General features: G+C 39.2%; 1 protein-coding gene across 1 annotated transcript in view; it reads left to right on the forward strand.

Annotated features, from left to right (window-relative positions):
• The window catches only part of LOC101466100 (dynein axonemal heavy chain 5), a 62,465-nt gene that overhangs the window by 17,976 nt on the left and 29,693 nt on the right, over nt 1–14,796 (forward strand). The window contains 17 exon segments of the mRNA XM_076890644.1: nt 173–367; nt 645–779; nt 879–986; nt 1,567–1,720; nt 2,041–2,187; nt 3,210–3,451; nt 3,605–3,781; nt 4,080–4,284; nt 4,527–4,669; nt 6,783–6,917; nt 7,602–7,724; nt 7,833–8,046; nt 8,389–8,612; nt 9,059–9,257; nt 9,346–9,518; nt 9,856–9,986; nt 11,686–11,839. Of these exon segments, the coding sequence (XP_076746759.1) occupies nt 173–367; nt 645–779; nt 879–986; nt 1,567–1,720; nt 2,041–2,187; nt 3,210–3,451; nt 3,605–3,781; nt 4,080–4,284; nt 4,527–4,669; nt 6,783–6,917; nt 7,602–7,724; nt 7,833–8,046; nt 8,389–8,612; nt 9,059–9,257; nt 9,346–9,518; nt 9,856–9,986; nt 11,686–11,839 (2,859 nt within the window).

Below are 14,796 nucleotides of genomic sequence, written 5' to 3' on the forward strand. Positions count from 1 at the left end.
CGGTACCAAACGACTCATGGACCGGTACCGGTCCGAGGCCCGGGGACCACTGATCTAAATTTCTAATGCAGTAGAATGGGCAATGTAGCATTTACTCCTAATTATCATTAAATGTTTTATTTCTGTTTTACTCCATTAATATCTTTTTTTTTGTTATTCTCCATGTAATCAGAATCCAGGTTATGCAGGTCGTCAGGAGCTTCCTGAAAACCTGAAGATCAACTTCCGCTCCGTGGCCATGATGGTTCCAGACCGTCAAATCATTATTAGGGTAAAACTGGCCAGTTGTGGGTTTATCGACAACATGGAGCTTGCACGCAAATTCTTCACGCTTTACAAGCTGTGCGAGGAGCAACTGTCCAAGCAGGTATAAAAATTGAAGATCTTCCTTTTAACCTTGCAGTAACAAGTGGAAAGTGGTAGAACTTGCACTGAGTGTGGGAGCATAAACAAGCTGCAGCTAAAAATGCATAAAAAGTCTTACTGACACACAGGCTGCTGAAAATAGAGTGTGATGCTTGTAGGAATGGGGTCAGAAAAGGAGTTAGTTTGGAGGAGGTATCATTGTCACATGACTTAACAACAAGGTTGCACGGGTTTCCATTAATGTAAATGAAACTAAAATGATATTTATGAATGTTCAGGTTCACTATGATTTTGGCCTGCGCAACATTCTGTCAGTTCTGCGAACTCTGGGAGCAGCCAAGCGAGCCAACCCCAGTGATACAGAGTCTACCATTGTCATGAGGGTTCTAAGGGACATGAACCTTTCAAAACTGGTAAGTCTACAATGTACACAATAGGGCATCAAAAAGATAACCATGCTGATATTTCATGTTTTCACTGGGTTTTGCAAATTTGTGTGCACATGCGTTTAGATCGATGAGGATGAGCCACTTTTTCTGAGCTTGATTGAAGACCTCTTCCCGGGCATCCAACTTGACAAAGCGGGCTACCCTGAACTAGAAGCTGCCATTGACAAACAGGTAGGAGAGTTTGGAGAATGGATTTATCTGTTATTGACGAGGAGAGTGAAAATCCACAGTAACACCAAGTTTGCAAGATGGGGGGAACAGGAAGGGGAAACAATGGAAAGAGGCAGAAAGAGAAATGCGAAGGCTGAGTAAGACGGTCCAAAAGCCTAATGGAGAGTGAGGCCGCCGTATTTGTCATGTCAGACCTCAGGACAGGACATCGAGAAGGATACAAATAGTGGCATTTATTATTTGTAAAGGACCTAACCCGAGGACTTGTGAAAAACAGTGCAGGAAGGGAGAGATGCAATTAAAAGTTGGAACTTTTAGATTTTATGCTGTTTTGTTGCTGATCAGTTAAGCAAGTGCATTTGATAGTATTAGTTTAGTTTTTCATATATTGCTTCTGCATTTTGGCTTCATTTTTTTAATTAAAAAAAAAAAAGATGTTTTGATGTGTGAAACCTTAAAATTGACTGAAGGTGTGCTTTCTTTTTACCACGACTGTATACTAAGTTATTATACTTGTAAATACAGTAAAAGCATTATTGTTACAAAAATAGCTGGAATTGTAACTACTTTGTTTCTTCAGGTGGAGGATGCAGGCCTAATCAACCATCCTCCTTGGAAGCTAAAGGTCATCCAGCTGTACGAGACTCAAAGAGTCCGACATGGCATGATGGCCCTGGGGCCCAGTGGGGCTGGAAAGACAACTTGTATACACACGCTTATGAAAGCTATGACAGGTAGGATTTAGTGTATTTTGTCGCATGTGAGCTTAAAGAAAAAGACACCAACTTGTGGTAAGCTTGTTTTGAATCTATTGTACTGTAGACACGAATATGTGAACAGAATAACCGAAGAAATATACTCATACTGGGACGAGATATCTATTTAATTTATGGGGTATCTTATTAAATCTACATATTTTTAGGGTAATATTGTTACTTTTGTGACCTTGTCGTGTGTTTAATATAATTATTGCTCCATTAAAGTATTATATTATCCATTATATTAACTTTAGGAAAACAGAACATGTTTCTGCTAATATCTAATTTTCTTCCAGAATGTGGTCATTCTCACAGAGAGATGCGCATGAACCCCAAAGCCATTACTGCACCTCAGATGTTTGGCAGACTAGATGTGGCCACAAATGACTGGACTGATGGCATCTTCTCTACACTGTGGAGGAAAACACTGAGAGCAAAGAAAGGTCCAAAAAGTTTCTTATTGTGCACATATGTCACACTTGGGTATTAATAAAGCAAAAAATCATTGGTAAACATTGTTTTCCATGAGAACTTTGACAAACCAGTTCAAGTAGGTTATTGCAATTAAGTATTAATACGTTGGGACAACGTTGGAAGGTTCAAAGGAAACAAAGCTCTGTTTAATCTTCCTATTTAGTTCTAAGCTTACACGGATAATTAAAAATGTCTGCGGGCAATTGCGTATGCATTCCATGTTTGCTTTTATGCGTCTAAGTACACATCTCATCTATTAATTACTTGTTCTGATGGTGTTTTGCATATCTATGAGTGGGGTGTTCTCTGCGTATTTGCATTATTTTCCTGCTGCTACTTCCTGTTCATTTGCAGAGCTTGCTACTTTGGACAGAGTGAATTCCAGTGTAGAAAAGTAGATGTGGCAATGTGACAGGGCAGCAGCTCCTGGGTCAAGTAGATATTCCTCAAAGAAAAGAAGTACTTTGTGAAAACAGCTGTGTGCTGTCCACGCTCATTGTGTTTTAACTGATGCAGAAACAGCCTTGTGTGTATCATCTGGTAACTTCTGTGTAAAACACGTGCTCATGTAGTAGTCATATTCAAAGGAACTGATTTCTCAGCATTTAGAGTGTAAACCACATTCAAACAGCAGCTTTATCGTGCGATATTGCCTGAACGTCAGACAACGTCAGCCTTTTGCTTGTTTCAGACGCAATTTGTCTTTTGTGTTTCTGTTTTTGGATGTTTTCCAACTGGGAGGAGAGCGAGGAGAAACGGATTTCTTTGTTCATATTTAAAATTCCACAAAATAAATGACTCAGTTGTTGTTTTTCTTGCAAACTGATAGCTCATGATTGCTGGTTAGCCAAGAAAACATTTTGAACTCTTTTGTCTGCACTAAATTCATATTCAGAAATGTAGCTCATTTTTGCTTGAGGGTGACAGCACAAGGTCTTCATACCACCTCATTTTCGTAATCATGTAAACAAACACTTTGTTTCCCTCACAGGAGAGCACATCTGGATAGTGCTGGATGGGCCAGTTGACGCCATCTGGATTGAAAACCTAAATTCAGTTTTGGATGACAACAGAACTCTTACACTCGCAAATGGAGACCGAATACCAATGGCTCCCAACTGCAAGGTGGTATTTGAGCCGCATAACATCGACAATGCCTCTCCAGCCACCGTCTCACGCAATGGCATGGTGTTCATGAGCTCCTCTGTGCTCACCTGGATCCCCATACTAGAGGTGAAAAACCGGTTGTAATTATTTTTGTTTCATTTCGTAAAAGTTTGAAATCAAGGTATATTAAGGCAATATTTACTTGTGAATCATATAATTTAAAACCTGTGCACTGCATGTAGTTTTGACTAAATAGAGTCATGCTGTTGCTGCTTCTAGGGCTGGTTGAAGAAACGGTCCCCACATGAGGCAGAGATACTGAGAAAGCTCTTCTCTTCGTCTTTCTCCGAGCTCTACCGCTTCTGCGTGCAGTCACTAGAGTTCAAAATGGACATGCTAGAGGCCTTTGTAATCATGCAATGCATAAACATGCTACAGGGACTCATACCACCTAAGGTGAGGTATTCCCATCCACTGGACATGCACACGAACAGCAGCTAATGAATATTTCATTGATAAGTGACTCTTGAAGTAGAAGTGGAAATTTATAGTGAGACCAACTTGTATTTATGTTTTCAAAACCTTTTTAAGCACATTTATACCCATTATACAGACTGGGACTCATAGTTTTGTCCATATATTTTGTATGTTCAGTTTCATAGACTTGGCCTAACTTATGAAGTGCTCATCTCCTTTTTGGGTTCTTTTAATGATCCCTGAATTTCCTCATCTTAAAATGGATATCAATTTACAGGAGCAGTGTGGCGATTTATCCAGAGAGTTCTTGGAGCGGCTTTATGTCTTTGCACTAATGTGGAGCGCTGGGGCCGTACTTGAACTGGATGATCGGAGGAAGATGGAAATCTGGCTTAGAGGAAACAAGAGTATTCATCTAAACTTGCCAGACATTCCTCCTGACAGTGAGGACACCATGTTTGACTACTATGTCACAGCAGATGGTAAGCATGGCTTCATTAACTTTCAGTCAGATGGCGTTGTTTAGTTACTGGGTAGGCAGAGACATTATGTCTCATGTTGTACTTATGGAAAGTACATATGTGTATATAAAATTATTTTTAGTGATAAACTAAATTAATATCCTTGGATTAATATTATTTTGAATTTTTTTTTTTTTTCATATTTTGTGTTGATCTCTACAACAAGCTTTATCTTATTAAAATTAAATTAAATATTTTTCCAGGTCATTGGGTCCATTGGAACACCAGAGTGGAGGAATACATTTATCCATCTGAATTCACACCAGAGTACAGCTCAATTTTGGTCCCCAATGTGGACAACGTTAGAACAGACTTCCTAACCCAGACTATTGCAAAGCAAGGCAAGGTATGGTTACCAGTTAGAGTAATTTCCATCATCAGCAAACACTAGTGACCCGCTTCCAGTGACAGCCTACACGCGCATGCTTTAACGCGTAGTGTTAAACTGCCTTCTCCATGTTTGATAGACAATGTGATGATGTTCCACATACTTTTCTTTTCCCATCATTCTGGCACAAGCAATCTTAGTTTTAGTTTTTGGATAATTGTGCAAGGCTCTTTTTAGCTGTTTTCTGTTTTCAAAGTCTAATCTGACCTTCCTGTTCTTGAGTGTTTTGTGTCTTTTCTAAATCCTCTATAGTATTTATTTATTGTCATTGTCAAGAACAATGAAATTGCGTTTGGGGCTTCCATACAACCCAAAAAAAGAAGAAAATAATAAATACCCCTTAAAACCCAAGTGTACATATTTAACCCAGTGTGACTCCAATGCAATAAGACAATCCTTAGCAATAATGTTCGTAGAAATTCAGACAAAGACCTGAGAAACATGACAAAATACAACAGTGCAACCCATTCAATATTATTGTACTGTGAGATATGATATCAGATATGATAGTTATCTGTTTAAGAAAGAGGGGGGGGGGGGGGCAGGAGGGGGAAGAGAATAAAGATATGATGCACCAATGCAGACCAGTTCATTGCTATTAAGAAGTTGGATATGGTTATTGTCCGTGAGAGGGGGGCAGAGAGTTCAGGAGCCTCACAGCCTGTGGATACAGGCTGTTGGCCAGTCTGGATGTTCTGGCCTGTATAGACCTGTACCTTCTCCCTGAGGGCAGCAGATGGAAAAGGTGGCGCGCAGGGTGATGTTGGTCCCGCAGGATACTGTGCACCCTCCTCAGACAGCGAGTGGGGAAGATATTACTGATCTCTGGCAGACTTGTTCCAATAATTCTGCCAGCTTCTTTCACCACCCGCTGGAGTGCTTGCTGATCGGCCTTGGTGCAGCTGGGGAACCACACTAGAAATCCATACGTCAGAACGCTGCTGATGGCACAGTTGTAGAAGTTCAACATCAGAGATCTGGGAATGTGTGCGCTCCGCAGTCTCCTCAGGTAGTAGAGGTGCTGTTGGGCCTTCCGTACAACTGAGGTGATATGGTTGCCCCAGGACAGGTCCTCGGTCACAGTTACCCCCAAGAATTTAAAACTGCTCACCCTCTCCACCGCCTCACTGCCAATGAAGAGAGGCAGATGGTTGTTATGACCCCTCTTCCGGAAATCTACAATGATCTCCTTGGTCTTTTTGGTGTTTAAGACCAAGTTATTGTCGTGGCACCATGACTCTAGTTGTTGCACCTCTGTCCTATAGTTTGTCTCATCATTGTTGGATATAAGTCCGAGCACTGTAGTGTCATCTGCAAACTTAACAATGAGATTGGACGCGCAGGAGGAAATACAGTCATGGGTGAAGAGAGTGTATAGCAGAGGGCTCAGAACACACCCCTGAGGGGCACCGGTGTTGACCACAAGGGTGGAAGAGGTGTTCTTACCCACTCTGACACTCTGTCTACGGTTAGTGAGGAAGTCCACAATCCAGTTGCACAGAGAGGAGTTAAGTCCCAGTTGGTGGAGTTTGGGACGGAGTTTGTATGGCCGGATGGTATTAAAAGCCGAGCTGTAGTCTACAAAGAGGAGCCGTGCATAGGTGTTCCTGTGTTCCAAGTGCTTCAGTAATGTGTGCAGCACTGTGGCGATCGCATCCTCGGTTGACCGGTTCTCCCTGTATGCAAACTGGTGCGAGTCCAGGGATGGTGGAAAAGCAGCTCTGATGTGTTATATTTACATTTATGAAGGTCTCATCTGTTTTTAGACTTTGACAATGAGTCATGTACTTTCTCCAGAGAGACAACCTGAAGTAAACTTTGGATAAACATTTAAATGTAACTACAAAACCAGCATCATGTGTTTATGCTCAGCAGACGCAGAGGATATGCTCTTACTTTCCCTTTGATCTTTCCTCATAGAATATGCCGTAGACGTGCCTCTCTTGCATTGGAGGACACAGTTAACTGTTCGCGGTCTTGTTCTACTGTCGTCCTTCTCATGTTATCCTATAACGTGGAAGTTAGTTGGGATAATTTGGACTGATGGCAAATCTAAATATGTTTGTTATAGGCTGTTTTGCTAATTGGAGAGCAAGGAACAGCCAAGACTGTTATCATCAAGAGCTACATGTCAAAGTATGACCCTGAGACCCACATAGGCAAGAGTCTCAACTTCTCTTCTGCTACTACACCACTAATGTTCCAGGTAAAGCAGCAGGTCACCTGCCTACGTTTCTCTTAATTTAGAAGAAACAGAAGTGTGTCACTCTGTGAATTTTTAACTTAAAAGGAGCGTTCAGTTAAAGAGGGGAGAACACCACAGGCAGGTAAACAAGAATAAAGAGCAAACTTTAAAAATGAAAGCTGATGCAACAGAACGTAACACCAAGAGATCAAACACAGGAATTAGCTGAAGGCTTATACAAATAGTAGTAAAACCAAAAACAAAAGATATGAAGGATGGATGCAAAGTACAGTGAAACCAAAATAGACACAAACTAGGAAAGAGGGCGGAATACAGCTGAGTAACAAGGCATATTATAGGCTCCTTACTGCGCACACTCAGGGACCGATCGAGTGATGAGATACAGCTGAAGTAGTAAGAGTAGACAGCAGTCACACAGCCAAAGACAGGAAGAAAGTAATCGTTTCAATGCAAGGCAGGGGGCAGTTGTATAAGGCATTGCCAACCTGGCAATGCCTTATGCACAGAGCAGGTCTATAATGAAAACCAACACCATGACTGTGTTCATTTGCCATTAAAGAATATGAACATGTGTGATATTGATGATCTGTGATGAATTACATTTCAGTTGAAATTAAAAGATCTCTTTCTTTATCTCGCTGTACTTTTTCTTGCCTCATCCCTCCCTTTTTTCCTTTTTTTTAGAGGTCAGTTGAGAGCTATGTTGATAAGAGGATGGGGACCACTTATGGACCGCCTGCTGGGAAGAAAATGTCAATTTTTATAGATGACATCAACATGCCTGTCATCAATGAGTGGGGAGACCAGGTCATTATAACATTTCTACTGGTGTTTTTTCATTCATAATACTGGTTAATGATAAATAAATGAAAAACAAAACTTTTCTTGATTTAAGCTTCTTGCTTTCAATCACAGGTGACTAATGAGATTGTCAGGCAGCTGATGGAACAGAATGGTTTCTTCAATCTGGAAAAACCTGGAGCGTTCACAAATATTGTGGATGTTCAGTTCCTGGCAGCAATGATTCATCCTGGAGGGGGCCGTAATGACATACCACAGAGACTGAAAAGGCAGTTCTCAATCTTTAACTGCACGCTGCCCTCCAATGCTTCGATAGACAAGATATTTGGTGGGTAAAACACTGCAAGAAGTCATTTTTCTGCAGTCATTTATATTTTGGGGATTACTTCGCATTACATGTTCATACATGACAAGGTCTAAGGCATAATGTATAATGTATGTCCTGAGAGACATACATTATTTTATTTGTTCTTATTTTACCATTTCCAGACAGTTGTGTAGGTGTTGTGTGCTTGTAATATAGTTGCCAATCATATATATATCACAGCAAGTTAGAGGGATGAACTAAGTACTAATAAATGCCACCATACAGTGATTTCACGAAACACACTGTATCCTTTACTTTGGAAAAAAATATATAACTTTTCTAAACATTGACTTTATGACACAGGCGTGATCGGTGAGGGCCACTTTTACACAGGACGTGGTTTTAGCGAGGAGGTCCAGAGCACTGTACCTCGTTTGGTTTCCCTCACGCGTCGTCTCTGGCAGCTGACTAAGGTCAAGATGCTTCCGACTCCTGCAAAGTTCCACTACATCTTTCACCTGAGGGATCTCTCCAGGATCTGGCAAGGCATGCTCAGCACCAATGCTGAAGTTGTCACCTCTGTCCAGGTGAGATGTATTTTGCATGCTTAATTACCTCATTTCTAACATGACAAGTAGTTAAGAAAAACTTGAGAACATGTTGAGATTTCCACTGGAGAAACATTTTTTTTGGTCACACATGCAGGATTTTTCCAAGGACAAATATGCATGACTGAGTAAGTGACAAACAGGGGAAGTGGCAGCAGTATGAAACTGAGTGGCAAGAGCTGTCACAGGAGGCTTGCTGAGGTCAAAAATAACTAGGTTAAAAATATCGGCTGACAGTCTGACTTCACATTAAAAATCCTAAGTCAAATAATACACTAGTAATACAGTTTTGCAGTAACTAAGCTACCCCAGTGCTTTTACCTATTACCAGTCATTACTTTGTTATTACTTATTATTATTACTTTATTCCATGTAGCTAATTACCTTCTGTCTAACAGAAAAATAACGTAACATATATTTTCCAGACGTTGATGGCACTTTGGAAACATGAGTGCAAGCGTGTGATAGCGGATCGATTCACGATGCCTGATGATGTGGAGTGGTTTGACCAGGCTCTGGCAAAGCTGGTGGAAGAACATCTTGGTGAAGAGCACAAGAATATGGTGGACTATGTAGCAGAAAGATATTTTGTTGACTTCTTGCGAGATGCCCCTGAGGCCACAGGTACTACTGAGTCTGACTATATTGAAATATATATATATTTAAGAGATTTTCTCAGTTTTGTGACCTGCTTTCATTTTTTTCCTCACAGGGGAAGAACCAGAAGACTCAGACTTTGATTTGCCCAAAGTGTACGAGCCTATTGAATCATTTGAGACTTTAAAGGACCGTCTGAACATGTTCCTAAGCCATTACAATGAAAGTATTAGGGGTACTGGCATGGATATGGTCTTCTTTCAGGATGCTATGATACATTTGGTCAAGGTACTCTAAAGAGTTTTTTGTCGTGTTTGTGCCAACCAAAATAATCTACACTTCCTAACGTTTTCATCAGTCAGGGTTTTTACATTTCAAAGTCCTCCATTAATGTTTTCAGACCACCTTAAAGCCCAAGGAATATCCTAACAGTTTTACTTCAAGGAGTATAAATTGTGGAGCGTTCACAAACAGTTGCTCACTCCCAGACATTTGCACTCAGACACAGATTCCTACTTTATCTTTTTAATGTATTCCTACTTTGCTTGCTATTTTCTTTTGTTGCCTACAACTTACTGCAAATCTAAACATGCTTATTTGACTCTAGCTCTGTGTGTATTTGTAGGTGTCGAGGATAATCCGAACACCGGGAGGTAATGCCCTGCTGGTGGGGGTTGGGGGTTCTGGCAAACAGAGCCTGACCAGATTGGCCTCGTTCATAGCTGGATACAAGATCTTCCAGATCACGCTCACACGGTAGTGTGCTGGCAAAAATTAATATTAATATTATTAATGATGTAGGTAGGGTGGTGTAAGTTGTAAACCTCCTAAGGATTGGATTGTGGAGTGGTAGTAACACCTTTCATTGTCAGATTTCCTTTTCTGAGTAATTTCTTCACAAAACATGTCAAACTAAAGTTGTTTTATAATCGTTAGATTTAGTTATAATCTAATCATTAATCATATAATCATCTATAATCAAACCATTAAACTCAGAACCTTTGTCACTGATGAGAAACATTCTGCATTATCAGCTCTCAGGCCCAGCAGCTAGTATATTCTCATTAGAGGTACAGATATCATACTAATTATATGATATCTCAGAAGCTCTGGCTTCACTAACATACTAACTCACCATCACTAACTCGTGCTTCCAAACCTGTCAAGTAGTTTCCTCCTTCAGTCCCTACATTCATTTATTGTCACACTTTCCACCGGTTTGTTCGCCAAACAGATTTTAATGTTTCCTATTAATATTAATGAACCACATGTTTGTCCTCTTAGCTTCACAGCTATCCCTGGTGAAAACGGATACCTCTATTGTGTGTCCCCTTCCTTCTTTTTCATCTGCTCTCTCTGATACACACATAAAACTGATTTTCAGATGCACATCCAGTACAGATAGTTCTCTTATTTCATGCAAACCCAATTTACTCTCTTTCTCTCCCTCTGTCTGTACAGTAACTTAGACTTTCTTGTTGCTTTAATGTACACAATTTCTTTTAAACTTTGTTATCCTAACACTATTATTCCTACTAGAGATTTTTTAAAAGCATTTATTTTGGTATATATGCTGCAGTGGATTCTTAGAAGCACACTAGACTGCATATAAAGAAGCATTTCTATCATCACAGCAGCCCTGAGTGGCTAGTAGTCATGCTGTCTGTGTCCGGGCTCTTTATCCTTATGGCTGACACAATGTTACTTTTCACTTAAGCAGCTTTTCTCCCTTGAGTGGAGAGGTTACTCTTTACCTGTATCTTGCTTAACTAGCTTCATTGTTCTCAAACTGCCATTATTTTGTCCTCAAATATTATTTCTTCTTTTACAAACTGGTCAACTCATCACTTTTGCTGGGTTGAGTTGGGAACAGGTGTGTTTATTTTTAATAACCAGCAATGCGTATCTAGTCTGGCAGTCACAGCGTAACTCCCAGCCACTTAGGGCTGTTGTTATAATTTCTTATTAACTACAGGATGGAGTATCTCATCTCACTGATAATCATTAAAGAACCAGATGAAAGTAATCTGTGGTTTCTCTCTCATGTTGTTTATGCAGTTAATATCTCCAATTTGCAGCTTCTTCCATTTTCCCTCTAACTTATTTTTCATCTGCCTCTTTATAATTCAATAAATTTGACATTCACACACTAAAGCAGGTGAACTTTCAAGCTAAGATGTGCTTCACTTTCATCGTCCAAGCCTCAAACTGGGGCGCCGACACTTTTTTTTTTAAACCGCTCTCACCAATAAATGTAGTTTGAGCTTCAATCTCATGAGAAATTTCATGCAAATTGGCACATAAATAGATGAATTAAAGTTTTTATGCGATCTAGTTTTCTGCTGCTGCACTTTTTGATTGCATTTAACTACGTATGGATGATTTTTAGAAGCTGTAAAATTAGTTATTAGTGAAGAAAGGGTGTGCATATTTATTTTATGCTTTTCTTTTCCAGCTCATACAATACATCCAACCTGATGGATGACCTGAAGAGTTTGTACAGAACAGCTGGCCAGCATGGAAAAGGCATCAGCTTCATCTTTACTGACAACGAAATAAAAGACGAGTCCTTCTTGGAGTACATGAATAATGTGCTGTCATCTGGAGAGGTCAGCAGCACACACAAGGAGAAAAGATTCCAAATAATCCGTATTCATAGTAATGTAATCCTCTACTTAATGTGGGTCACAGTTAAGGCTGTGAGACCAGAACAACAAGAGAATATGCAGTGTGCAGTGTTTGAAAGTTGTATAGTTTTAAATTAAATAATCAATGAGAGGTTAAGGTATCTTTAAAAAGGCATCTGGTTGTTTCTACTTCTTTTATATCATTAATAGACAGTAGTGATCCAGTGCTGTGCATGTGCATGGACTGCATTGGCTCTGTTGTTGTTTTTCAGGTGATATTACAGTATATCCTATGGTTTGTAATCAGGAGTTATAGCTTGGGGAAACAGTTACTTAGATATAAGTTGCATTCTAACTTGTTTTGAGCCACTAGTAGAGTCTTATTTGATAAGCTGCCATGTGATGTTGCTACCATGATATCCATTTCTCTTTGTGGATTTAGCTAAGTGAAGTCAACAAGATATAAGCACATGTTTCACAAGCTATATGGCCGATTTCTAACCCCAAGATATTTTAAAGGTAGTATAAAAGATGGAATTTGGGGAGATGAATCTAATCTTCATCATCTTCTTAAATAGAAATTCATGTATGCTACACTTGACGCAGCCTAATATTGACCATGAACACTACAGCTTGCTCCGTACCAGTCCAACTTAGTGTGTCACTATTAACTTCAACACAGTGTTTGAAAGTAACTGGCATAGCCTGCACTAAACTGTACCAAACTGCCTAGTGCAGTATTTATATGGAACTTTTGAATAATATAAAGGAGAATACTTCAGTTTGTTTTGCAAGATGTTTCACCAAAAACACAAGTCAGCAACTCATCATGTCTGATTTAAAAACTCTAAAATGAATTTTGGGGCAAAATGCGCAGACATAGTTTGTGTGTTTTCTGATATTTGTTGAATTATGTGAAAAGTTACTCGAAATTACCCACCTTTATTTAAAAAAAAAAAAAAGACAAAACAAAACGAGTTACTCTATTTATTCAAACTCCTGTTCTGTAGCACAACAGGCTAAAGTACAGCCTCTAGCTAGCGCTAGTAACTTTAATAATATCAGCACCATAAAGCCATCACAGGGTCAAGAATGAAATATGGAATGTGCTGAGAGCTTAAGCAGAAAATGTAATTATTCTTATTATGTACTGAGCCGTATCATGCCGTCACTGGAAGCGACACCAATGCGCATTCTGTTAAATTTTATTGCTCATTAGCTGAAGGTGCTGAAATGGCCTTTTAGATTATTCTGGGCCACTTCAGTCTCTGTTCATAAGGCATTCAAAATGTTATCCATACCTTTTATTTCCTGTCTTTATTATACAGGTTTACCATAGTTATATATTCTCTAAAATGTTTTTTTCCAAAGCTACTCTTGCTTTTCTAGATGGGTTTGGACAAAGACTGACTGACTTTTCATTGACTTTTCTGCTAAATGGCTAAAATTCCTCAACACTTAATGCAAGTTTTGTGTTCATCCCCTAAAATTATATCATAAAGTCTGAAATGTAAGCCTGCCATAAAACTTTAACTGTTTATAAAACTGTTTACAGAGCTCAGTTAGTGTTGGTGTTGAAAAATATATGGTTCCAAGTTTAAGTAAGAGGTTGGAGTCTCATTGTCTGATAGTCCATCTGAATGACTCATACTGATATTTTATATTAGATAATGTTACTGTAATTGGTCTGTAAGGCACTACAGTACAGAAAGCTACTTGGTGCTTCCTTAAGCAAGTTTTCAATCCATTGGTGTCTTTGTTCTGCAGCTTTTCTTTGCATGCTTTACAAACTTAATGTTTTATATTGCATGCATTTTATATTTATATTTTTGTAATTTGCCTTTGAATTGCTTTATAGTTACTGGAGAGGTGGACTTAGAGGTGGTGTTTATTAGAAAATTGTACAATTTATGAATTCTTTGGCACAACTATAATTGTCTGATTCACATATTATCTTTTTATGAAAGCACTGGCACCAGCTATTTAACAGTCACACATAGTTTTGGAAAACCTACAAACTGTTGTACTCGCTCAGATAGCTGTGTATATTCACTTCAAGTCAGCTTAATTTAGTTTTGTTTAAAAATCATCAGTTTACAACACAAGTCTACTCAAAGTGCTTCAAATTGTGAGGTCAAACCCTTAAAATATTAAAGAGAATCCCAATAGTCCTCAACAAGCAATTACTTGGTGACATTTGGGAGAAAGGACTCTATTTTAACATGAAAAACCTTTGAGGCCTGTGTGAGAAGATAAGGAAAAGAGCAGGATAAAGAAGCATGTTAGAAGACAACATTTTGTTTTAGCACTGCATTCCGCTTTGAGTGCAGTAAACATTTCATGAATGCAATCTTAAGAGAGCACGAGTCGTATCAGTTCAGTGCAATTTTAAAAGTGTATTTTCCTCACCATTATGACCGAGTTGCAGTTATTTTCTCTTTGATATTTGTAATGAAATGAAACTATAATGGACAATCACATACAAGTACACCTCTGTGTACTACAGCATTCTTCATTACATCTGCTGAAAGACTCTTTCTCCACTCCCAGAATTTTGTTTTCATCTTTGTCCTGCCCTTTGATTTTTTTCCCCGCTAGTTCTTATGCACATTTCTTACTGTCTTCTCTCTACTCGATGGTTATATTTTCTCTTCCCTTTCCTTCTCATCTTTTCTCCTCCTCTCCATGTTTGTTTACACAGTTGGGAGGGGTTGTATGAATTTTTGCCACCACAGGATATTTAGACAACTTTCAAAGCCCTTATTTTGAACTCCGTATATTTACATTTTGTTATTCGGGAAGTCACTTAATAAAAGAGGTCAGAAGTCAGATCAATTCATGTGACAAGTATTAAGCTTCCAGTGAGGTTTACCAGCACTCACCAAGCTGAAGCTCTTACACTGTTCGAAGTCAGTGGATATCATTGGATTTGACATTTA

This window comes from Maylandia zebra, linkage group LG12, assembly GCF_041146795.1.
Source record: "Maylandia zebra isolate NMK-2024a linkage group LG12, Mzebra_GT3a, whole genome shotgun sequence".
Taxonomy (NCBI): Eukaryota; Metazoa; Chordata; class Actinopteri; order Cichliformes; family Cichlidae; genus Maylandia; species Maylandia zebra.